Below are 25,953 nucleotides of genomic sequence, written 5' to 3' on the forward strand. Positions count from 1 at the left end.
GGGGGAAACTAGAGATATGAAAGTGTAAGGAGTGAAAAGTTCCGATTAAACTAGAAGATGCTCAAGGAAATGTACAATGGTTTATTGTCGGCTACATAATCAAGAGACCTAATACAAGATCAGAATATTTATGGATCTGTTGCTGCTGTATCGACCAGTAAAATGTGATGTCTACTCAATCACAACTTAGTTAGCCAATATTGGATAGGGCTGAGGAGATACACCAATTGTCCCTACTACCTGCAGGTTTCAAAATGTAGTAGGTTTTCTTGCTTCTGAATAATATTAATGAATGATGCTGGAACCTACTTTGGGCGACTGCAGGTGCAACTCTGAGCCTCCCTGATGACCAATAGCTTGCCAATACCTAGTTTTATGTTCTAATTATTACTGTAACAGAGAGGGAACAAAAGCTGTTAAGGAATAATTTGAGGAATAATCATATCCCGGTCATTTGTTTATCCCTCCAGGGCAATAGGAAAAAATATAGAGCAAGGAGAGGCTAAGATGGTAATTCAATGGAAGATCCATACTGCTGTTGCTTCTCTTCCTGCTTCCAGCCAGAACCTGCCTGATACAGAGGCATTTGTTGAGAGTTTGGCTTTTCAATGGCAGTGTATTAACATGCCTATTGTTTGTTAACCCAATGTGTTTATGTTTTAGTATTGCAGTTCCCTGGGATTAATGCCTTATTGGGGATGATCATGTATAGTATTGTGTAGGAAGGAACTCCAGACGCTGGTTTACACTGAAGATAGACACAAAATGCTAAAGTAACAAAGGGACAGGCAGATAGACGGACTGGGTGATGTTTTGGGTCCAGACCTTTCCTCAGACTGAGAGCCAGGGGAGAGAATTAATTGTATTGAACACAAAGCTTTTCATGTACCTGGGTCCATGTGACAATAATAAATCTAATCCTAATGACCTCTTGATGACAGACACAAAATGCTGGAGTAACTCTGCGGGTCAGTAACTCTTCTCTCTGGAGAGAAGGAATGGGTGACGTTTCGGGTCGAGACCCTTCTTCAGACTGATGTAAGGGGAGGGGGTGGGACAAAGATAGGATGTAGTAGGAGACAGGAAGACTGATGGGAGAACTGGGAAGGGGGAGGGGAAAGAGAGGGAAAGCAGGGACCATCTGAAGTTAGAGAAGTCAATGTTCATACTGCTTTGGTGTAAACTACCGGTGAAATATGAGGTGCCGTTCAATGACCTCTTGTTCCCATTTGCAGGTGGCGGCATTCTGGGTGATGGGGATTATGTCCATCATGATACCGCTCTGCAAAATATTCAAAGGCCTCATTGTCATCTGTATTTTCCTGGGACTTTGCGACGGATGTTTCATAACCATTATGGCGCCCATTGCCTTTGAATTGGTTGGAACTCAAGAGGCCTCCCAGGCTATCGGCTTCCTGCTGGGACTCATGGCCATTCCCATGTCTGCAGGACCACCCATTGCAGGTCAGTGACGAAGGAAAGTGCCCTTTGTTTCACCAATATGGACCAAGAACAACAAAGAATTGAGTTCATACTGGAATGTAGTTCCTGTACACTAACAGGGGCGGCACAATGGCGTAGAGTTAGAGCTACTGCCTTACAGCGCCAGAGACCCGGGTTCCATCCTGACTACGGGTGCTGTCTGTACGGAGTTTGTACGTTCTCCCCGTGACCTGCGTGGGTTTTCTCCGAGTTCTTCGGTTTCCTCCCACACTCCAAAGGCGTACAGGTTTGTAGGTTAATTGGCTTGGTATAAATGTAAATGTAAATTGTCCCTAGTGTGTGTAGGATAGTGTTTGTGTGCGGGATCGCTGGTCGGTGCGGACTCGTTGTTTCCACTCCGTATTTCTAAACTAAACTAAACTAAACTAAACTACTAAACTAAAGCAATGCATAGGTGCACCTCATAACTACCTGAAGAGTAAATGGCCTAACTATCTGCTTGTTTCGATTAAAGCCTTTTGGTATAAGATTTTGTTGCATTGAAAATCAGTTTCGATCCATCCCAGCGATCAGGGCAGAGGCCATGTGGAAACTATCAGCAATACTAATCTAGACCCCCACTGCCCAGCCATTCAGGTTATTACTTGATTAAAGCACTGATGCCAAAGATTTCCCCCAGATTAGAGGCAGTTAGTTTAAGCTTCAACTTTGTTGGGTTTTAATAAAGAGCTCTCCTAACTGTCGATCTGTTTACTTCACATAGGGTTTATTGACGATTCTTTGGGCAGCTATCACTTGGCCTTCTACTTGGCTGGAATTCCACCCATCGTTGGTGGATTTGTTCTGTTCTGTGTCCCGACAATTCATCATCGAATGCTGGAAAGGCAAAAGAAAGAAGAGTCCACCAGGGGCGAGATGCTGGTAGCGACTGAAAATGAATTAAATACAGACATGCTTCCTGGAAACCCCAACTCAGAAGCCAGCGTGTAAACAGCCAACCCAGGTCCAGCCGACATTCCAGAGAATGGGTCATTCCCTGCACACACTGTGATGTTCCCCTTTGGTATATTCACTTAGTTCACAACAATAGCTCTTCCACAAATGTAACATCAAGATTTCTCTTTCTAAACACTCAATGAAGGCATCAGTGGGAAAATTTAAAATACCCAGCAGAAAGTTCTTAGATAATGAAGCAGATTTGAAACGTCTGTGGCTGCGTTTTAACTGTAGTGTTGGATTTAATCGCAGTCTGGCAATGCTGGCAGGTTTTCATTACTGTCATTTATTAGAACTAATCATTGTTCTGGTCGTGGTGCACTGTGTAGAATGGAAAGCATGGAAAGGTTACAGCATAGGATGAGGCCATTCGGTCCATTGTGTCAGTGATGGGCTTTCACAGGTCTGTCCCAGCCAGTGGGGGTGACTGCCTCGTGGCCCAGTTTTGTAACCATTGAGGCTCAGATTCTGATTGTGCGCCAGCAGTAATAGATCACAAGGCCATAAGTGGTAGGAGCAGAATTAGTCCATTCGGCCCATCAAGTCTACTCCGCCATTCAATCATGGCTGATCTATCTCCCTCCTAACCCCATTCTCCTGCCTTCTCCCCATAACCCCTGACACCCGCACTAATCAAGAATCAATAGAATAAGCATTCAGCCAAGAAATCAGTTGCATGTACATAGACCACTAAGTACTTCTTTGCCCCAATTTCGCATTGGTGCTGTAGAATGAAAACCACTTAAATCAAGTAATTGTACTCTCATGTTTTCTCATGAAATAGGAGGCCATTCTGCCCATCAAGTCTAAGCCAGCCTGGATCAATCCTGTTTCCCCACTTATTTTCCTGCACATCTCTCTCACTTGGCCATCGACCAGGAGGTCGCGAGAGAGAGAGTGGGAGCTAGGCAAGGCCAAGGAAAGGCAACGAGACCGGCAGGTACCCGAGGCATTGGAAGACGGAATGCGGCAAGGCTGACAGGACCATGAAACGGGAAGTGGCCATTTTGAGTGTAGCCGTCTTGGAGGTGGAAGCACTGCGGTTGTGGTCAAAGTGCAGAGGCATTGACCAGGGAGGCATCGGTGAGGCAGCTGGGCGGCACAATGGTTCAGCCAGGTAGTAGATGGGTGACCAACAGAAGGGGTGTTCTTCTTTCGTGTCCATCTTCTCTGTTTCAAATGGTGACATCACTGTCATCGTCCGTCCTGAAGAGGGCGCAAGCTACCGGCGACAATCAGTGGGAGCCATCACTTGTACAGTAGATGGTGGTGGGAGCAGAATGAGCTCAGGACACTTCCAGTTTCCAGCCCCGCGATGTGGACGCTTCGGCTATGGGGCCAGTAGAAGGGGTGACCAGGCACTCCCCAGTAGCTGGTGAACAGCAACTGTTGGGATACTGTTGGAGGGGGTAGCCTTTCAGGGGAAAGCAGCAGCAGCAGCAGCAGCAGCCAAATCGGCCTCAATGCTCAACGGGGTAGGATAAATTATAGATGAGCAGGGACAGGGAACTCGATAGGTGTTTCTGTGGTTGCGAGTGGGACTCCAGGATGGTGAGTGGTCTGTCAGGTGCCGGGGCAAGGGCATCTTGGAGCAGCTATGAAACATTGTGAAAGGGGCAGGTGAACTGCTGGACATCATGGACCATATTGGTACAAAAGACTTTGATAAGGAGATGTGGTCGGATAAGGGGAATTTAGGGAATAATTGATTGATTGAAAGATGCAGTATGGAAACAGGCCATTTGGCCCACCGAATCCATGCCAACCATCGATCACCCGATCACACTAGTTTTATCCATTTTCACATCCACTCCCTGCACAGTAGGGGCAAATTACATTGGCCAATTAACCTACAAACCCTCACATCTTTGGGACATGGGAGTAAACTGGAGCACCTATCTGATCACAGGGATAACATGCAAACTCTCCACAGACAGCACCCAAGGTCAGGATCGAACCTGGGTCTCTGATGCTGAGAGGCAGCAGCTCTACCAGCGATGTTACTGTGCCATCTGTAGAAAGATGAAAAGCAGCACCTCTAGTGTTATAATCTCAGGCAATAAGTTTAGAGATAGGAAGGTTGGACAGATGAATGTGTGGCTAAATAACTGGTGCAGAGAGGGGGGGCTTCAGGGTTGTGGATCATTGGCATCTCCTTTGGAGCAGTGATGGCCTGCAGGAGGATGGGTTCCATCTGATCTGCAGTGGGACCAATATTCTTCCATGGAAGAATATTGCCAGTGCTACTCAGGAAAGTTTCAACTATTGATCTAGGGGGTTGGGACCCAGCGAGGGGGTTGGGACCCAGCGAGGGGGTTGGGACCCAGCGAGGGGGTTGGGACCCAGCGAGGGGGTTGGGACCCAGCGAGACAGTGCAGCAGAAAGACAGGCTGACTCAGCCTCAGACTCATTTATAGAAAATTGAAGAGCCAAGTCCAGTGGGAAGAGAAAGCGGAGACAAAAAGGGAAGCCGGAGAGAACTGGAAGACTGAATTGCATTTACTTTAGTGCTCGGAGCTGAGAGTGTGGACCTGTACATGGGGTGGATATTGTGGCAATGATGGACACACGGTTGATGAAAGGCCTGCAGTGGCAGCTCAGTATTCCAGGGTATGGAGGCTTCAGACATCAGTTCAGCTTAGTTTATTGTCATGTACCGAGGTACAGTGAAAAGCTTTTGTTGCGTGCTAACCAGTCAGCGGAAAGACAATCCATGATTACAGTCGAGCCATTTACAGTGTATACATGATAAGCAGTAAAATCCGATCAAGGATAGTCCAACGGTCACCAATGAGGTAGATAGTAGTTCAGGACTGCTCTCTGGTTGTGGTAGGATGATTCAGTTGCCTGATAACAGCTGGGAAGAAACTGTCCCTGAATCTGGTGGTGTGCATTCACACACTTCTATACCTTTGCCTGATGGGAATGGGGAGAAGAGGGAGTGGCCAGGGTGCGACTCGTCCTTGATTATGCTGCTGGTCTTGCCGAGGCAGCGTGAGGCATAAATGGAGTCAATGGAAGTGAGGTTGGTTTGTGTGATGGTTTGGGCTGCGTCCACAATTCCCTGTAATTTCTTGCGGTCTTGGATGGAGCTGTTCCCAAACCAAGCTGAAAGTGGAAGATGCAGAAGAGGAAAGGGTGTTGCACTGCTAATCAGGGAGAACATTACGACTAGCTTGGGGAGGATATCCTGGAGGGATTGGCCAATGAGGGTAGACTTTGTCACAAGAAAGGGGTGGTCACTTTGATGGGGGTTACACTATAGATTTCCCAATAATTGGTAGGAATTAGTACAGACTAGACCGTCGATCCGTTGGGCCCAAACCTCTCCGGCAATGGTGCAGCATCCTCTCCTCCCCTCCCCCACCCCCTCCCCTCCTCTCCTCCTCCCCCCTCCCCCCCTCCCCCCCTCCTCTCCTCCTCCCCCCCTCTCCCCTCTCCCCTCCCCCCCTCTCCCCCTCCCCTCCTCCCCCTCCCCTGCCCCCTCCTCCTCCCCTCCCCTCCTCCCCCCTCCCCAGCTCCCTCCCTTCCCCTCCCCCCCTTTCCCTCCCCCTGTTTCCCTCCCCCCCACTCCATCCCCCTCAAACCCCTTTATCCTCCCTCCCCACCTCTCCCTCCCTCCATAGTTCAGTCAGCTTCAAGGTTATCAGGTGAAAAGATAAGGTCGGTCCTCAAATTAGGGTCTGAAACTGGGGGAAGACAGATTTCAATTGTGTAACAGATTTCATTGCCGGTGAGGTTTGGGCCCAACGGGTCCACTTGGTCTAGTCTGTACTAATTCCTACCAACTATTGGGAAATCTATAGTAATAATAATAATAATACATTTTATTTATATAGCGCTTTTCATATACTCAAAGACGCTTTACAGAGATTTTGAGAACATAGGGAAATTAATAAATAGATAAATAAGTAAATAAATAAATGAACAGTAGGTGAGGTGACCTTCAGTGGTTGAAGGCAGTGCTGAACAGGTGAGACTTCAGCGATGTTTTGAATGTGGTGAGTGTGGGGGAGTCTCTAACGGTTTGGGGTAGTGAGTTCCATAGGGTGGGAGCAGCGATGGAGAAAGCCCTGTCCCCCCAGGATCTGAGTTTAGTCCGGATGTGGGGGGATAGGAGATTGGCAGCGGCAGAGCGGAGGGTGCAGGTGGGAGTGTGCCTGTGGAGGAAGTCGGTCAGGTAGGATGGGGCCAGGTTATGGAGGGCTTTGTAGGTTATGAGGAGGATTTTGTACTGGATTCTCTGGCGGATGGGGAGCCAGTGGAGTTTATAAAGGACGGGGGTGATATGGTCACGGATCGAGGTGTGTGTGAGTAGACGGGCAGCGGAGTTTTGAATGTATTGAAGTTTATTGATGATTTTTGAGGGTGCGCCATAGAGGAGGCTGTTGCAGTAGTCCAGACGGGAGGTGATGAAGGCGTGGATGAGGGTTTCTGCAGCTGTGGAGGAGAGGGATGGACGGAGACGGGCAATGTTTTTGAGGTGGAAGAAGGCTGTCTTTGTGATGTGTTTGATGTGTTTGTCGAAGGAGAGGGTTTGATCAAGGATGATTCCAAGATTCCGGATGTGAGGTGAGGTGGATACTGGGAGACCATCAATGTTGAGGATGAAGTTTAACCCTCATCAAAGTGACCACCCCTTTCTTGTGCCAAAGTCTACCCTTACAGCCTCATTGGGAGTAGATAGCAAATAGTTGCTTGAGAGAAAAGCTTACTCCTCAGATTTCCTTTAAACTTCTCCTCTCTCCCCTTAAACATGTACCCTTTAGTTCTAGTGTCTAGATTCTGGCTCCCTATCCTCTCTAGAATCCATCGGAATTGAGATAAAATATCACGTGATAAGTCACAGGCATCTAAAAGCGAGTTTGTCAGAGGGTGAGAGGACAGAAGTTTAAAAGAGAACTGAGGAGTAAGCTTTTACACACAGAGGGTGCTGAATATCTGGAAAGAGCTGCCAGAGGTGGTGGTGGTGGGAGCAGATACAGTTACAATCTTTAAGAGGCCTTTCGACAGACACTAGGATAGGAAATGCATAGAGGGACCCAGGCTTAATGCAAACAAATGGGATTTGCAGAGATGGGGCATCACAGTTGGCATGGACAAGGTTGGCCAATGGAGTCTATTTCTGTACTATAATTCTATGAATGCTCCCCTAATTTTCCCACTTTCCACCTATCCTAGGAGTGGTTCATAATAGCCAGCTAACCAGTGGCAATATGCGGGGAAATCTGGGGGTAGCTTATTGGGCTGGATCATTGAAAGTATTTAGGATGGAGACAGATAGATTTGTGAAAGATCAGGGAATTGAGGAGAGTTGAGACTGCCACAAAAGAGGTGAGCCTTGGGACAGATCAGCCAAGATCACATTGAACGGCAGGACAAGTTCGAGGGGACTGCTGACCTACCTCTGCTCCTATTTTTAGAAAGAATGAGAGAACTCCACTCTGAGGGTCTAACCCATGAGGGTCTAAAGTGAACCAAGGTTCTTGGAGTTTCGAGGCAGTAACATTACTTGCATTGGCCATTGTTAATTCCAACCTGTCTTTTGCTCCCACACATTGTGTGGTCATGGGTGCCTAGACTCATGGATTTGCCCACATTACAGCAAGACCAATCATTCCGATCTGTGCACTACCCCTGGTTCCCTATACGGTACCTTCCCAAAACTTGTCGAAGCTATTTATTTACAAAATGCCGAAGAAGGGTCTCGACCCGAAACGTCACCTATTCCTTCTCTCCTGAGATGCTGCCTGACCTGCTGAGTTACTCCAGCATTTTGTGAATAAATACCTTCGATTTGTACCAGCATCTGCAGTTATTTTCTTACACTTCCCAAAACTTGTGATACCCAAAACTTTATGAATAACTACATTTAACACAATTTACTTTGTGGCTGAAAGCATCAAATCTCCGCATTTCTCTGAGAAATATATTTATGTCTTACTTATCAAAAAAAACCTGGTTCGAAGTTATACTACATTTCTATGAAACAACATCAGAGATTTCATTCTTATCTCTGCGTTTAGTTTGAGGCACCACACCTTAGAAAGGAAATCTTAGTCTTGGAGTTTTTAACAGAGCTGTTACCAGAGCTGAACGGGTTAAATTGTGATGACGTTGAAAAGTTCAGATGATGAAATGATGATCTGATGTTTAAGATATTTAAAGGATCTGATAAACAATAATTTCTCTCTATTTACCCTCTGACAGGAGAATGGTGGGAGAACAAGCAGCATAATTGTAAAATTGAAGCCAGAATCTTTCAGATGACCAAAGTACAAAGTGCTAGAGGAACTCAGCAGGTCAGGCAGCAGCTGTGATGGGAATGAACAGCAGCATTGCAGTATGCAGCTGTGTTCTGACCCAAAACGTTGCCTGTCCATTGCTTCCACAGATGCTGCCTGACCCGCCAAGCTCCTCCAGCACTTTATGTTTTGCTCATGATTCCAGCATCAGCAGTTTCTTGTGCCTGCATCTTTTGGATGAAGTTTTTTTTCATGCAAAGAGCAGTGGAAATCTAGAACACGTTTCCCTTCGAAAGCTGTCAATGTCAGGAGCTGGAAGCAGGGTGGGGTTCAACTGAAAATGTCAAAACTGGGATTGATATCTTTGCTATGCAAATATCAGTCAAAGGATACGAAGCAACGATGTGCAAATGGAGCCAAAGAGCAAAGCAGCCATGATCTAAATGGACTTTTCCGGTTCCTAGATCACTGTGTGTTTAATTATGAATAAGGAAAGGTAGCATCTTTCTGTCAGTTGTATTTGCACAACCAAGCAAATATCTACGGGTAATTTTCAGATGTTGCTGAGTTAAATACTGTAAACACAATCAAATACTCTTTGAAGGAGGGCAGCAGAATGTTAAGCAAAATACTCCTTTGTGCAGTTAGCATGGGATGTGCAGGAATGACATGGCTTAATCATAACCACCCTGCATTTTTAGTGCAATGCCCCTAACGATATACACAATCAGATAATTTTAGTTTTCGTGCTATATCTACATGCAAAGACTTTACAAATCATGCACTAGGAAAGCCAGATCTCTGAATCTCAGATCTTTACAATCTTGAGCCATTTAGATGCAATACCTCACAATTTCCTCTTCACAACTTACTTTCCTTACTATCTGTGTGGCACCAGGCAAATTTAGCATCCATCCCTTTGATTAATTCATCCACATCATTTATATAAATGACAAAATGTTATGGCCCGGCCTACACCATGGGTTTGGTTGAGTTTGGTTGTCCTCCTGGTGGGTTCTTTCTGTGGGTATGTCCCTCCCACCTGTGTGTGACACCTTGTAGTGGGGACAGGTGCACAGGCAGCCACCACACTGGTGGTCCTTTACAGAGGCAGAACCCGGTCCTACGGCATGGACTCCACTCCAGTTGGTAGTCTGCATCTGCAGCAGTCTCTTCTACCTTCTGTGCCATTGTGGTGCTCCATCTACTGGCCAGACACCACCTCCACCTGTTTAATCATTACTCGATTCTAACTTGTCTTGTGCTAATTTGAATGCATCTCAGAGATTATTACCTTTGAGCTTCTTACTTTAGTATCCAACTTCTCACATCAGCTATTAAAGAACCTCCTACTTTGCCCTATGTTATTGGTTGCTGGATTCTTGTATGTATCTTGGATCCACTGTATGTTTCTCTCCAGCCCAGAGCTGACACCATAAGCACTATGTCACTGGCCGGGCAACTGTCTCTGGACACTGCTCTTTGCTGCTGAGAAACGTGTCCCTGACTTCACTGTTCTGTGCCCTGCTACCACTCCATTCTTGGTTAGCTTGAACGTACCAAAGTGTCAAGGTCATGTATCTCATCCCCACTCTCATTCAAATAAGCTGGATGAATCTCAGATGCAGTGGGAAATGCAAAGGCTGAGGCCCCACAACTGTTTAGTTAATTTATTGTCACGTGTACCGAGGTACAGTGAAAAGCTTTTTGTCGCGTGCAACCCAGTCAGCTGAAAGATAATACACGATTACAATCAATCCATTTACAGTGTCGAAAATACATGATAAGAGAATAACGGTTACTGCGAGATAAAGTCTGATCAAAGATGGTCTGGGGGTCACTAATGAGGTAGATAGTAGTTCAGCACTGCTCTTTAGTTGTGGTAGGATGATTCAGTTGCCTGAATACAGCCAGGCTTTCCACTTTCCTTTTCCTGCAGTCAAACATTCATGTCCCTAAAAACGGACTAAATCAGAAACTCTATCTTATGAGTTGCGATCACCTCCTGTACTAAATATCCAGGTGACATTGCCCCTTCATGATCGTCCATCAGCTGCAGTGCTGTCTCCAGCTCAGCTCTTCAAGGCACAGGCACCAACTCTAGCCACTTGTGCCCTGGATCACACCACCATTCAGCCCCTCGCATGTGGTTGCAACATGTCCTGCCATCCCTCGTTAATTAATTCATGCAATTAGTTGTTTTTTTAATCCATTTTTATCACCTCCCTTACAGGGAACGTTAGGGATTAAATAGATTTTAACTGCTTACAAAATATTCAGTTAGCTTTTTTCCTTCAAAGTCCAACACATTGTTGAAAGCCACATTCACCCTCAACGAGAGCTTGTAAGGCAGAAGTTTGACAAAAAAAAGAAAATATCAGGCACCTGACTTGCACTCAGATCACATTGATGCCAGGATAGATACAACATGCTGGAATAACTCAGCAGGCCAGGCAGCATCTCTGCAGAGAAGGAATGGGTGACATTTTGGGTCCAGACCCTTCTTCAGACTGAGAGTCAGGGGAGAGGGAGTCACAGATATGGAAGGGTAAGGTGTGAAAACGAGAGATCAAAGGGGACAACGATTAAGGAAATGTAGAATATATCATTGCCAGCTCGGGGAAAGTGACAACGAGACATACAAAGTAAAATTTAATCAGGAGGCCAGTCAGACTGGTCAGAGAACTAGGATGGGGAGGGATGGAGGGGGAGGGAAAGCAAGGGGTACTTGAAGTTAGAGAAGTCAATCTTCATACCGCTGTGTTGTAAATTGCCCAAGCGAAATATTTCCCTCTCCCATTCTACTGGATTCTAAATCCCTGTAGCACTACAGGGAAAATTGAGCAAAGTGAGGTGCCAAATAGTGATAATTCTCTTGACAAAGAGAACATAACAAGCCTAATACCACAGCAATTTACTGTTACAAATGCCACTGTCATTATTAAAGATGAAAACTCATCAGTATTTGTACTCAGCACACGCAAGGTTGCCAAACGTTGTGTTGAATTCATCTTTGTAAAAATAAAGTCTGAATTAAACAATAAAAACATGTTGATGTTTTTAATAAACACAAATTATCACACACTTAGAGCAATCATAAGTGTCTGCAATTGTAAATTCTAAAGTGCAGAGGAGTCACATTGCAGGGATTAGAGACGGTGCTAATGTGTAGTTCATCTAGGGTGAAGATGGGAATGTGATTGTGATTGCAACATGTGACTGCAACATCATGTATAATTGTAAACACTTTCACCATGTGTTCCCACATGCCCAGAACCTTGGGCAGTGCAGGGGCTTTTGCCATTGTGGGTACTTTTAGCCCTTCCACTTCTGGTCTTCCCTGACGTTTAAAAACATATAATAAAACGCAACAGAACACACAAAATACATTTTAACATGAACATCCACCACAGTGACTCCTCCACATTCCTCACTGTGATGGAAGGTGAGCAATCACAATTAAAGAGAAATTAGTTTAATTTATGCAACAAAAGAATAATTATCAGCAAAGATGGAGACATCATTGGAGACTCAATATTGGCGAGACCAAGCAGACGAGGCAGTGGCTTTGTGGAGCACTGTTTGTCTGCTCTGGCAACCTGGAGCTCTGGGTTACCGGCCATTTCAATCCATCACCTCCTTCATACACAGACCTGTCTGCCCTTGGTCTCCTGCACTGCCAGGGCAAGGCCAAAAGCAATCTAGAGGAACAGCACCTCATATTTCGCCTCAGCAGTCCACGACAATGGCACAAACATTGACTCATTTAATTTCAGGTCCCCCTGGATCCTCGTCTCTCCCAACACTGCCCCCATTCACCCAGCGTCTTCCCTTACCCACTCCATCTGCCCAACTCCCACAGACCCTATCTCGCGTCCCTCCACTGTTCCCATCTGCTCACCCTACCTCCCTTATTTGGTCCCATTCTCCACCTTTCTTTCCCATCAGGCTCCATTATCTGCATTGGCTCGCTCCACCTATTACGTATCAGCCTCTGATGTTATCTCCTTTCCTCTTCCCCCACCTGATGCCATCCATCAATCTACCCCCTCCTCACGGGGACCCACCTTTCACCCCAACTCTTCACCTCTTAATGCTGACCATCTCCCCTCCACTCTTTGTCCAGAGGAAGGGTCTCAACCAAAAACGTTGATTGTCCATTTCACTCCCTTTCTCTCTGACTCTTACCACTGCCAGTATCAGCTTTTTTCTTTAGTTTTATTTGAATTTCCTGTCTGTTGTACTGTCGCCACCCAAACTGGTGGCGCTGCCCCAGCAGCTGCGGCTTACCTGCGGTCCGTTTGTCTTTGTGTTTTTTTGTTGTTTTTTGTCTTGCTTGTGGTGTTTAGACGTGATGTAGTGTTTTTTGTGGTTGTGTGTTATGTGTGGGGGGTGGGGGGGGGAAACTAAAATTGTCTCTTCCGAACGGAGACCCGACCTTTTTTCTGGGTTGTGTCTCCGTTCCCGCTGCGGCCTACCATCGGCCAAACACCTGGAGCTGGCGGCCTCCAGCTGGGACCGCCTGGGCTCTGGTTCACAGAGCCCGTGGACCGGACTCACCATTTGCGGTGCTGGCTGTCTTCGGAGGCTGCGGGAGTGGCTGCGACTTGCCTTCGGAGGCTTTGGCGCGGGCCGTGTGGACGTCAGAAGCTCGCAGCCCCCTGGGTGGGGGCCGACATCGGGAGCTCCGGCAGCGGCAGCGTCTTCGCCCGCCCCGAATCGCGGGGCTTAGGTCGGCCCGCTGCGGACCTTTCACCGTCCGGCGCGGCCTGGAACGTGGCAACTTCAACAGCCTGACCGCAGGAGAAGACGGCAGGGGAAGAGAAAAGACATTCTGGCCTTCCATCACAGTGAGGAGGTGACTGGAGGAGACTCACTGTGATGGATGTTTCTTTTTTTTGTTTTGTGTTGGTTTGTGATTGTGTATGAAATTGTTTATTTTTATTGCTCTTATTGTTGGACTGTGGGTGACGAAATCTCGTCCAAAGGACTTGTTTTTTTTGGATTGGCATTTAAACTTCTGTGATGGATCTTCATCCATCAACTTAACCATTATTGTCCTTGCATGGAACACATCAGATAGATATTCTTCCTTCGGCAGTTTAAAAGTATAAAATTAATTTGCAGAAAACTCTGCTTTAAGTGTCGAATAGGTCAGGAGAATACACGATTCAACTGTCAGTTCCTTATGCCAGTTTACCCATTGACCTACTGAGTTCCTCCAGCAGTTTGCCTTTTGCTCCAAGAGCCTGTTTCTGGTGTTTCAGAGGTCACCTCATACCTGCACCACTGTGAAGAGCAATGCACATGCAGGCTTGGTTTTCCAGGGCATTGGTCACTGAGAGATGTGATATGCTGCAAGACCATCCTCTTGTGCCAGGACTTCTCTCTGCATTGCCTCTCAACTTGCTGGTCACAGGATCATACCAAGCTGCAGAGTTGCTGCCTTACAGCGGCAGTTCAATTCTGACTACGGGTGCTGTCTGCACGGAATTTGTATGCTCCCCCGTGACCTGCGTGGGTTTTCTCAGAGATCTTCGGTTTCCTCCCACACTCCAAAGATGTACAGATTTGTAGGTTAATTGGTTTTGGTAAAAGTTGTAATATTGTCCCTCGTGTGTAGGATGGTGCTTGTGTACAGGGTGATCACTGATCAATGAGCCCTGGGGCCTGTTTCTCTAAATTAAACAAAAAAGTTAAAGCCGATTTTCTTCTTCCAGTATGAACCATCTCCACAAAGTGCTCCATTGTTCCAAAACCAAAGCAATAAGTGCCCACAGAGCCCCATAGACCACCAGAGACCATCGCAAACAGGAGACCACAGAGCTTTGCGCTTTTAGAGCATGCTCCATTTTCCAGTAAGATCATTGGTCACCTACCACAACTCTACCTTCTGATCATGATTCTCCTTGTATTCAGAAGTTAACAGTCCCCTCCGGATGGTGACTGTGTTCTGGGGTGGCAGGTTACACAGCCACATCGCCTAAGTGAAGACACAGTTCCACCTCTTTGTGGCACTGCATTAAACTTCTGCTGGAAAGTAAACATTCACCGACTTCGTCTCTGCAAAAATACACTTAAATATGTTAACATGCTCCTAGAAATTAGCACAGTTCTGGAAACAGACCTTAACCTCTTGCAAGTGCCAATTACTTAGTGACATTTCAGTTCTAACAACATGATCTTTAAAATTTTATATGCAAATAAAATTAAGCAATCTAGATCGTCCATTTCAGCCAGGAAATAAGGTAAAGATTTAGCTCCTTAAAGTCTCCACCTTGTGGTGAAACCTTGCATAATTAGTCAAGAGTCAAAACTGTTTTATTGTCACACTAGACCAAGTGGACCCATTGGGCCCAAACCTCTCCTGCATTGGTGCAGTACCCTCCTTCCCTCCCCCCTCCCTTCCCCTTCCCTCCCCCTCCCTCCACCCTCCCTCCCCCCTCCCTCCACCCTCCTTCCCTCCCCCCTCCCTTCCCCTTCCCTCCCCCTCCCTCCACCCCCCTTATCCTCCCCCCCTCCCTCCCCTAGGAGATAGATTTAAACTTAAAAATGTGAATCATTTTAAATATATAACAATGAAACTTCTTCCATTAGCACCAAAGAGATGACGGTGTGCAAGGTGGGCCTAAATTGTTGCGCTATCGTGTACCGTTTTGGCTGTAATTCAGGAACAAACAAGCAAACAAGAGTTTTAGTATGTAGATGTCCCAGATAGAACAATGAAATTCTTACTTGCTGCAGCACAACAGAATATGTAAACATAGTACACTGTAAACAATATGATAAACGAGAGAAAAAGGTTCCGTGTGTAAATACACATATACTCACAAGTACACACACATATGTGTATATATATATACACATACACATACTCAAAAAACAATAATAATTATTGCAATAATAATAATAGTCTATTGTAGTTCAGAGCTTATTTGAGGTTATAGTGTTTAATAGCCTGATGGCTGTCGGGAAGAAGTTGTTCTTGAACCTGGATGTTAGTTTTCAGGCTCCTGTCTCTTCTTCCCGATGGCAGGGGTGAATGAGTGTGTGGCCGGGGTGGTGTGGGTCTCTGATGATGCTGGCTGCCTTTTTGAGGCAGCGACTCTGATAAATCCCTTCGATGGTGGGGAGGTCGGAGCCGGTGATGGACTGGGTTCACAACTTTGTGCAGTCTTTTCCGCTCCTGGACGTTCAAGTTGCTGAACCAGGTCGTGATGCAACCAGTCAACGTGCTCCCTACTGAACACCTGCAGAAGTTCAAGAAAATCCTCCCTGACACACCGAATCTCCGTAACCTTCTCAGGAGGTAGAGGCGTTGATGTGCTTTATTTATAATTGCATCAGTGTGCTGGGTCCAGGAAAGATCTTTGGAAATATGCTCGCCCAGAAATTTGAAGTTTTTGACTCTCTCCACCATTGTCCCATCCTCATCCTTCCTCTTCCAAAGTCCATAATCAGTTCATTGGTTTTACTAATATTGAGAGCCAGGTTGTTGTGCTGGCATCATTTGGTCAATCGGTCGATCTCACTTCTATACTCTGACTCATCACCATCTGTAATTCGTCCAACAACGGCGGTGTTGTTGGCAAACTTGAAGATGGAGATCGCACTGTGTCCGGCTACACAGTCATGTCGTCTTTTCAGATTGCAGCCACTTCTCAAGATTTTCTTTTGCACAAAAATATACTGATTTGTTTGGGGAAGCGTTGAGGCTAATTAACACTTGGAACCGTGAAACAATAAAAATCTGATCAGCACATTTTGCAAATAGCTTTAGAAGATAAAGGAGCAACTGCATGCAAACAGAACCATTTACAGACAGATCCACATTCTTCTCCCATAGCTTCTTGAGTTATGAGTTCAGAGACTGCATCGTTTGCCAAGTCTTCAGTAGCAAACGACCATGACAGAGAGTTACACACACTCGGTTAAGATTTGTGATTTTATTTCCCTTCTTTGTACGTTCTCTCCGGGACCGTATGGGTTTTCTCCGGGTGCTCCGGTTTCCTCCCGCACTCCAAAGACGCCCAGGTTTTTAGGTTAATTGGCTTTGGTAAAAGGTGTAAAATTTCAGTCCAATGACAATTGGTGGTGGGGATGGGGTGTGTGGTTTGTGTTTGGTGTGCTCTATGGGGTTCTGTGGGCACTTAGTGCTTTGATTTTGATTTTGAAAGAACTGATCCCCTTGTGGAGATGGTTCATACTGGAAGAAGAAACCCAGTTTTAGTTTTTTAGTTTAGCTTAGAGATACAGCAGGGACACCGAGTCCATGCTGGCCAGCTCAACCTGCACACCAGCACTATCCTACGTAGACACCAGGGACAATTTTACACCTTTTACCAAAGCCAATTCTGAGGGGCTGGGCCTGATGTAAAGGGCTCTCTAGTGTTTCATGGATGCATTGTTTGAGACCACACGAGTGGTGCGACACATCTTGAGATAATATTCCATTGATGGTAAAATGAACGTGAAATACAGGTTCCATTGTATTTTGCTGGATATATGTTAAAACATCATATTTTTGGTTAAAAGTAGGCTAAGTTCTGCTCCTACTTCTACCCACCCCTGGGCAATCATCAGCCCAGAATAGACAATAGACAATAGGTGCAGGAGTAGGCCATTCGGCCCATCGAGCCAGCAACGCCATTCAATGTGATGATGGCTGATCATTCTCAATCAGTACCCCGTTCCTGCCTTCTCCCCATACCCCCTCTGACTCCACTATCATTAAGAGCTCTAACTAGCTCTGTCTTGAAAGCACCCAAAGAATTGTACTCCACTGCCTTCTGAGGCAGAGAATTCCACAGATTTACAACTCTCTGACTGAAAAAGATTTTCCTCATGTCCGTTCTAAATGGCCTACCCCTTATTCTTAAACTGTGGCCCCTGGTTCTGGACTCCCCACAAAATTGGGACCATGTTTCCTGCCTCTAACGTGTCCAATCCCTTAATAATCTTATATGTTTCAATAAGATCCCCTCTCATCCTTCTAAATTCCAGTGTATACAAGCCTAGTCACTCCAGTCTTTCAACATACAACAGTCCGGGAATTAACCTAGTGAACCTACGCTGCACTCCCTCAATAGCAAGAATGTCCTTCTTCAAATTGAGACCAAAACTGCACACAGTACTCCAGGTGCGGTCTCACTAGGGCCCTGTACAACTGCAGAAGGACCTCTTTGCTCCTATACTCAACTCCTCTTGTCATGAAGGCCAACATGCCATTAGCTTTCTTCACTGCCTGCTGTACGTGCATGCTAACTTTAAGTGACTGAACAAGGACGCCCAGATCTCTTTGTACTTCCCCATTTCCTAACTTGAAACCATTCAGATAATAATCTGCCTTCCTGTTCTTACCACCAAAGTGAATAACCTCACATTTATCCACATTAAACTGCATCTGCCATGCATCCGCCCACTCACACAACCTGTCCAAGTCACCCTGCAACCTCATAGCATCCTCCTCACAGTTCACACTGCCACCCAGCTTTGTGTCATCTGCAAATTTGCTAATGTTACTTTTAATCCCTTCATCTAAGTCATTAATGTATATTGTAAATAGCTGCGGTCCCAGCACCGAGCCTTGCGGTACCCCACCAGTCACTGCCTGCCATTCTGAAAGAGACCCATTTATCCCCACTCTTTGCTTTGTCTGTTAACCAATTTTCTATCCATGTCAGTACCCTACCTCCAATACCATGTGCTCTAATTTTGCCCACTAATCTCCTATGTGGGACCTTGTCAAAGGCTTTCTGAAAGTCGAGGTACACCACATCCGCTGGCTCCCCTCTGTCAATTTTCCTAGTTACATCCTCAAAGAATTCCAGAAGATTAGTCAAGCATGATCTCCCCTTCGTAAATCCATGCTGACTCGGAACGATCCTGTTACTGCTATCCAAATGCTCCGCAATTTCGTCTTTTATAATTGACTCCAGCATCTTCCCCACCACTGATGTAAGACTAACTGGTCTATAATTTCCCGTTTTCTCTCTCCCTCCTTTCTTAAAAAGTGGGACAACATTAGCTACCCTCCAATCCACAGGAACTAATCCTGAATCTATAGAACATTGGAAAATGATCACCAATGCATCCACAATTTCTAGCGCCACCTCCTTAAGTACCCTGGGATGCAGACCATCAGGCCCTGGAGATTTATCAGCCTTCAGTCCCATCAGTCTACCCAACACCATTTCCTGCCTAATGTGGATTTCCTTCAGTTCCTCCGTCACCCTAGGATCTCTGGCCACTAGAACATCTGCACTTAGTGAAGACAGATCCAAAGTACCGGTTCAACTCGTCTGCCATTTCCTTGTTTCCCATAATAAATTCCCCCGCTTCTGTCTTCAAGGGACCCACATTTGCCTTGACTATTTTTTTCCTCTTTACATACCTAAAAAAGCTTTTACTATCCTCCTTTATGTTAATGGCTAGTTTACCCTCGTACCTCATCTTTTCTCCCCATATTGCCTTCTTAGTCATCTTCTGTTGCTCTTTAAAAGAGTCCCAATCCTCTGGCTTCCCACTCTTCTTTGCTTTGTTGTACTTCTACTCTTTTATTTTTATGCTGTCCTTGACTTCCCTTGTCAGCCACGGGTGCCTCTTACTCCCCTTAGAATCTTTCCTCCTCTTTGGGATAAATTGATCCTGCAACTTCTGCATTATTCCCAGGAATACCTGTCATTGCTGTTCCACCGTATTCCCTGCTAGGGCCCCTTTCCAGTCAATTCTGGCCAGCTCCTGCCTCATGCCTCTGTAATCCCCTTTGCTATACTGTAATACTAACATTTCAGATTTTCCCTTCTCCCTCTCAATTTGTAGAGTAAAACTTATCATATTGTGATCACTGCATCCTAATGGCTCTTTTACCTCGAGTCCCCTTATCAGATCAGGTTCATTACACAACACTAAATCCAGAATTGCCTTCTCCCTAGTAGGCTCCAGTACAAGCTGTTCCAAGAATCCATCTCGGAGGCACTCTACAAACTCTCTTTCCTGGGGTCCATTACCAACCTGATTTTCGCAGTCTACCTGCATGTTGAAATCTCCCATAACCACCGTAGCATTACATTTGCGACATGCCAATTTTAGCTCCTGATTCAACTTGCACCCTATGTCGAGGCTACTGTTTGGGGGCCTGTAGATAACTCCCATTAGGATCTTTTTACCCTTACAATTCCTTATTTCTATCCATACTGATTCTACATCTCCTGATTCTATGTCACCCCTTGCAAGGGAGTGAATATCATTCCTCACCAACAGAGCGACCCCACCCCCTCTGCCCACCTGTCTGTCTTTTCTATATGTTGTGTACCCCTGAATATTCAGTTCCCAGCCCTTGTCCTCTTGTAATCTCAGTGATTCCTACAACATCATACTTGCCCATGACTAACTGAGCCTCAAGCTCATCCACATCCCAAGAGGGTGTACCTGTTTGCAATAGGCACAGCCACCGGGGTCTCCTGTAGTCCACGTTCGCTCCCCCCTGCTGCTTCTCAAACTCCACCACACGTCCATTCAGGAGCTGCACCTGGACATAATAATTGTTAATGCAGTACTGATCTGCCATTATTGTCTAAAAAAATGAAAATCAGGCTCGAAAACAAGTGCATCCTCCTCACCTCAGCCTCCTCCTCACCTCAGCCTCCTCACCGAAAGACTCGCAGCCGAAAGACTCGCAGCCAAAGATTCGCAGCCAAAGACTCGCAGCCAAAGACTCGCAGCCAAAGACTCGCAGCCAAAGACTCGCACTTTACTCACAGGGCACTTCCCTCAACAGGGCTGCACCCCTTGTGCAAGCCTTGTTAATATCAGTCTCTAAATTACCTAATTGCCAAACTTCCAATTTAATTGATCAGCCAATCCACGCACTCACTTCTATCCTGTCTTCCTTGCTCCTTCTTTCCCGACCTTTTCCTGACTCCCAGATCCCAGAAGCTCCAGCAGTCCCTGCCTTCCCACATCCTGCAGGAAACACACTGCACCAACATGCCTGCCATTACTACACATGGAACCATGGAACATTACCAGAATACAAGTTGGTTTATGGATGTCATGTGTCCCTAGTGCTTGGTATTTGCTGTGCATAAGTGAGGCCATATATTAAACAGCTCAAGGTTCTTGCCTCTCTGCAGGACATTGCACTTTCATGATAAAGACCAATTCTACCACAGATCGTTCTGCTGAAATAGTTGAGTTCCAAAGAAACCTTGCGTTATGGAAAATCTTGTCACAAAACCATTTGTGACAATGGGGAAAAAAGAGGGTAAGGGGCAAGAGAATTCCACACTGGCAATGACCAAGTTAGTTATCCCCCACAGGGATAATTCTGTCACTACAAGCTAAAACAATACCAAAGGCTAGTAACAAGGGAGAACAGATGCTGGTTTACAAAATAAGATAAAGTGCTGAGGTAACTCAATGGGTTAGGCAGCATCGCTGGAGAACATGGATAGGCAATGTTTCAGATTGGGACCCTTCTTCAAACTAAAGTCCTAAATGCTGTACATTATTGTTTAATAGATATTATTGCACAAGTGTCAATAGAAGCGATCGTTTGCCAATTTCAATGCCCACTTGCAGTGAAACTAAGAGCCTGCATTTTTAAAGGAGAATGGTATTTGATTACTGCAGGGAGGTTACATAGAGTTTTTTTCCCCTAAGACAGCTTTTTTGTACTTGTAAATTGCAATGGCCACCGTGAAACTGACAAGAGTATGTTCTTAAGAGACAATGCTGTTTGAACATTGCAGGGAGGTTACATGAAAACTGTTTTTTTTTCTATCCCTGAATTACTTTTCAGTAGTTGTGAGAGAATTTGGCGAAACTAAAGATGCTGCATTGTTGTTAAGAAAGCCTTGGCCGAATGATTGAGCATTGCATAGAGATATCTGTTTTTTTTGTGCGTGATGTTATTATCTGTTATCTGAAAAACCAAACTATGTACTGGACTGAGTCATGTAATTTAGGCAGTTTCGATCAAATCGCAACTCCCCGACGAAGCTGTTAAAGGAACTCGGGTCTGGGCTAGTCTGCACATGTACTTGTTTGTTCGTCTCTATATAAACCCGTTGCCGTCTGTATTTTTGAGGAACTGACCCGTGGCAGTTCCTCCGTGATATCACATAATAAAGTCTCGCTCTCCATAAGTCCTCTATTGCTTTATCTGACAAAGATGTTCTCTAGTTCACAATCTAGATCACACTATAACCAATTTGGCCCAAATAATACAAGTAGTTTCCCCGATTCATCAAACGCGTTATATATAATTAGTGTTATGGAAACACGCTTTATAGCAGAATTTACCGAAGTCAGCACCGACGACAACCTACGGCACCTGGTGACAACCTGGCAATAACCTATGACAGCGCTTAAGTCAGGAGACATCAAGCTACGAACATTGGTGCCACACCAACATGAAATGAAACTTTACATTGCACAGGAGGTTTTGATGTTAAGGGAACTTTATAGTTGTACAGGATGAACTAGAAGGATGAACTAGTCGCCGAAAATGTTTAAACATCTCAAAATCCAGTGGCGACCAGAAAAACGCTACGACTCTTTGGAGACGACTCACGACCGTACAGGCGACCGTGTGGTGACAGCCTAGTTGCCTGTAGTCGCCTAAATAATCACCTAAGTGGGACAGGCCTTGACCTGCTCAGTTCCTCAAGATTCTAGTATCTAGAACTATTCTAGTTCCTTGTCTCACCATGTGAAGTGGTTCATTTTTGGTTCATATTGTTTAGTTACTAAATTCCTGCCACTTGATTAATTCAGTCAAAACATAAAAAGTCATGGCTGGACTATCTTCAAGTCTTAAAACACATGGTAATACATCCTTTAATACTTCACATGTAAATATTTGATTTATATTATTGGGCATGAATAAGGTAATCATAATCTTTTCCCCAGGATATTAAATATTAGGCATAGATTTATGATGGGAGGTGGGGGGGGGGGGGGGGGGGGGAGTTAAAAGGAAATTTATGAGCAAGGTTGTTTCTAGTTTTACATGCAGTCATCAGTGCCCGAAACATGCTGCTCAGGGAGGTGATGGGGGCAGCTTCAATAGTACCAGTGAAGAGGTTTTTAAGACAGGCACATGAACAGGTAGGGGATTCAGGAATATACACCATATGTAGGTAGTTATAATCAGGTCAGACATAGTTCCTGTGTTGTACTATTGTGGATTAGTTCACCCTGTACGACTATAAAGTTCCCTTAAGATCAAAACCTCCTGTGCAATGTAAAGTTTCATTTCATGTCTTCTGTGCAGCTCAAACATTTAAAATTATAAACGTACATCTGTAATTTATAAAAATGTGACCTAATTACCAATGTTAGGAGTAAGATCACCTTCCAAGATCACTTCCTTTCAAGGATATAACCATTAGAACAAGGGTGGGGGGGGATTACACATGTTGTGTTGAGCAGGAATATCAATGGTGGACCTTTATAGCTTGTTCCATTGCCAGCATCTCATCACAAACTTTTCCAATGTATTTTCTTTCTAAATGTTCACAGTAAATCCCAAATTTTTTTTACCACAGAAAGTCGTCTGCTGATCAAGAGAGTAGTTTAAATGTTTAACAATAATTGTTAATGCAGTACTGATCAATTTCACTTACCCACTGGGCACAATTGTAAGTGCTCTATCTTTCCAGCAAATAGGCAATCCGTAGATTTTTTTTTAAACACAACAAATGTAATCTATTTTTATTTTAAAATATTGTTGTCTCAAGTTTATTGGCATCTGCACAAGTATAAAGTACAGATACAATGAGAAATCTCACCTGCAGCAACACAGGCCTAGACTGACCACACACAAATATAAATTATACACAAATTACACAAAAATCTTACATGACAGTTGAGCAAAACAATTAGAAAACAAGTCCTTGGCAGTGCAAAAGGCAGCCTATATATTTCCATTGCCTAGGTAGGATTAAGGTCGTGCAGGTTGGTACAAGAACCTGAGATATGACATTATAACCTGATGGTTGTGAGAAAGAGGCCATTCCTGAACCTGGCCGCGCGAGACTTTAGGCTTCTGTACCTCCTGCCCAATAGAGGCAGCTGGTGGTGGTCATGGCCCTTTTTCTGACTCTTCTCCAAATTCGGCCAATCTAACCTTTTATGCAGCTTTCTAAATTATTGACACTAACTATAGTGGCAACTTCAGTCCTTACAATAAAGTCCTCTCCGCTTACCACCATTTCACAGAGGCTGGAGTGATCGATCTTGACGCAAACCGACAACAGAGTGATCTTCACGACGTTTCAGTTTAATTGGTCGTTTATTGAAGTAGTAATACAAACAGATTTGTATTTCTCCCATCATAGATCTGGTAAGAACTGTATCTCGCCATAGCTTCTCCCCATCTGACATATCCCATCTCTGCATTCCCAGATAGTACCTAATTGTGCATTCCCAGATAGTACCTAACTCCTCCCAGTACATTATGCCCATATATGTATTCATAGAAACATAGAAAATTGGTGCAGGAGGAGGCCATTCGGCCCTTCGAGCCAGCACCACCATTCATTGCAATCATGGCTGATCATCCACAATCAGTAAACTGTGCCCAACCTCTCCCCATATCCCTTGATTCCACTAGCCCCTAGAGCTCTATCTAACTCTCTTTTAAATTCATCCAGTGATTTGGCCTCCACTGCCCTCTGTGGCAGAGAATTCCACAAATTCACAACTCTCTGGGTGATAAAGTTCCCCCTCATCTCAGTTTTAAATGGCCTCCCCTTTATTCTAAGACTGTGGCCCCTGGTTCTGGACTCCCCCAACATTGGGAACATTTTTCCTGCATCTAACTTGTCCAGCCCTTTTATCATTTTATATGTCTCTATAAGATCCCCTCTCATCCTTCTAAACTCCAGTGAATACAAGCCTAGTCTTTTCAATCTTTCCTCATATGTCAGTCCCGCCATCCCAGGGATCAATTTCGTGAACCTATGCTGCACTGCCTCAATTACAAGGATGTCCTTCCTCAAATTAGGAGACCAAAACTGTACACAATACTCCAGATATGGTCTTACCAGGGCCTTATACAACTGCAGAAGAACCTCTTTACTCTTTTACTGAAATCCTCTCGTTACGAAGGCCAACATGCCATTAGCTTTCTTCACTGCCTGCTGTACCTGCACGCCAACTTTCAGTGACTGGTGTACAAGGACACCCAGGTCTCGCTGCATTTCCCCCTTACCTAACCTGACACCATTGAGATAATAATATGCCTCCTTGTTTTTGCCGCCAAAGTGGATAACCTTACATTTATCTACATTATACTGCATCTGCCATGCATCTGCCCACTCAATCAACCTGTCCAGGTCACCCTGCAACCTCCTAACATCCTCTTCGCAGTTCACACTGCCACCCAGCTTTGCACCCACTGCCACTCATCTGCAAACTTGCCAGTGTTACTTCTAATCCCTTCATCCAAATCATTAATATATATGGTAAACAGTTGCGGCCCCAACACCGAGCCTTGCGGCACTCACAAAAAAAAAGATGGCCGCGCCGTTGTGTTTGGCTGCCTGTCGTCGCTCACCTGGAGATCGTAGTGTTCTTCGAGCCACTTTGGTTTACGACCGCCAAACCCTCCTGTTGATCCGACCCTCCGTCGTCGACTTCTTCAGTCCAGGTCCCGGACAAAGTTTCTTCCAGCGATTGCTCCTCGATCAACTCCCGGTAGATGTGTGGGCCCAGCCTTACATCCACCGCCGCACGCACCGCGCTAGGAGGCGGGGTAAACGCGCGGGAACATTCGAAAATTTAAAAAACCTCGCCCGCGCTCAGCCAACAGCGGCCTACCTCGCCCAGCGCTGCGAAGTCGGACCTGGTCGACCTTACAGCTCCATCCACCGGCGCTCCCTCGAGCTCAGGTATGCCGCTCTTCGACCGATCATCCCGGTCCCTGGACTGCCGGCCCGTGGGCTCCCAGCAAGGCCATCTGTGAAGCGCAACGGCGTGGTCTCCCTGAACCTCCGCCCGCTGGCTTGGGAGCTGCTACCAGACCGAAGCTCACCTGTTGTCCCTGCTGTCCCTGCTAAAGTGGCCCTGATCAACGCAAGATCCTTACAGAACAAGAACTTCATCCTCAACGACTTCTTCATCACCCGTGGTTTGGGCTTCTTACTGCTCACAGAATCCTGGCTTAACCCTGGTGAGCTTGCTCCACTCGTGGAACTCTGTCCTGATGACTGTAACTTCTTCACCTCGCCTAGGCTCTCCGGACGCGGTGGGGGCTTAGCCA

General features: G+C 45.6%; 1 protein-coding gene across 1 annotated transcript in view; it reads left to right on the forward strand.

Moving 5' to 3' along the window:
* slc16a2 (solute carrier family 16 member 2) overlaps positions 1–11,744 on the forward strand; it is a 73,701-nt gene extending 61,957 nt beyond the window's left edge. Inside the window, exons 5-6 of the mRNA XM_078412111.1 lie at positions 1,236–1,464; positions 2,207–11,744. Of these exons, the coding sequence (XP_078268237.1) occupies positions 1,236–1,464; positions 2,207–2,433 (456 nt within the window). The 3' untranslated portion in view covers positions 2,434–11,744. The remainder of the gene's footprint in view (positions 1–1,235; positions 1,465–2,206) is intronic.
* The last annotated feature ends 14,209 nt before the right edge of the window (positions 11,745–25,953 follow it).

Source organism: Rhinoraja longicauda, chromosome 15 (genome assembly GCF_053455715.1).
Source record: "Rhinoraja longicauda isolate Sanriku21f chromosome 15, sRhiLon1.1, whole genome shotgun sequence".
Lineage (NCBI taxonomy): Eukaryota > Metazoa > Chordata > Chondrichthyes > Rajiformes > Arhynchobatidae > Rhinoraja > Rhinoraja longicauda.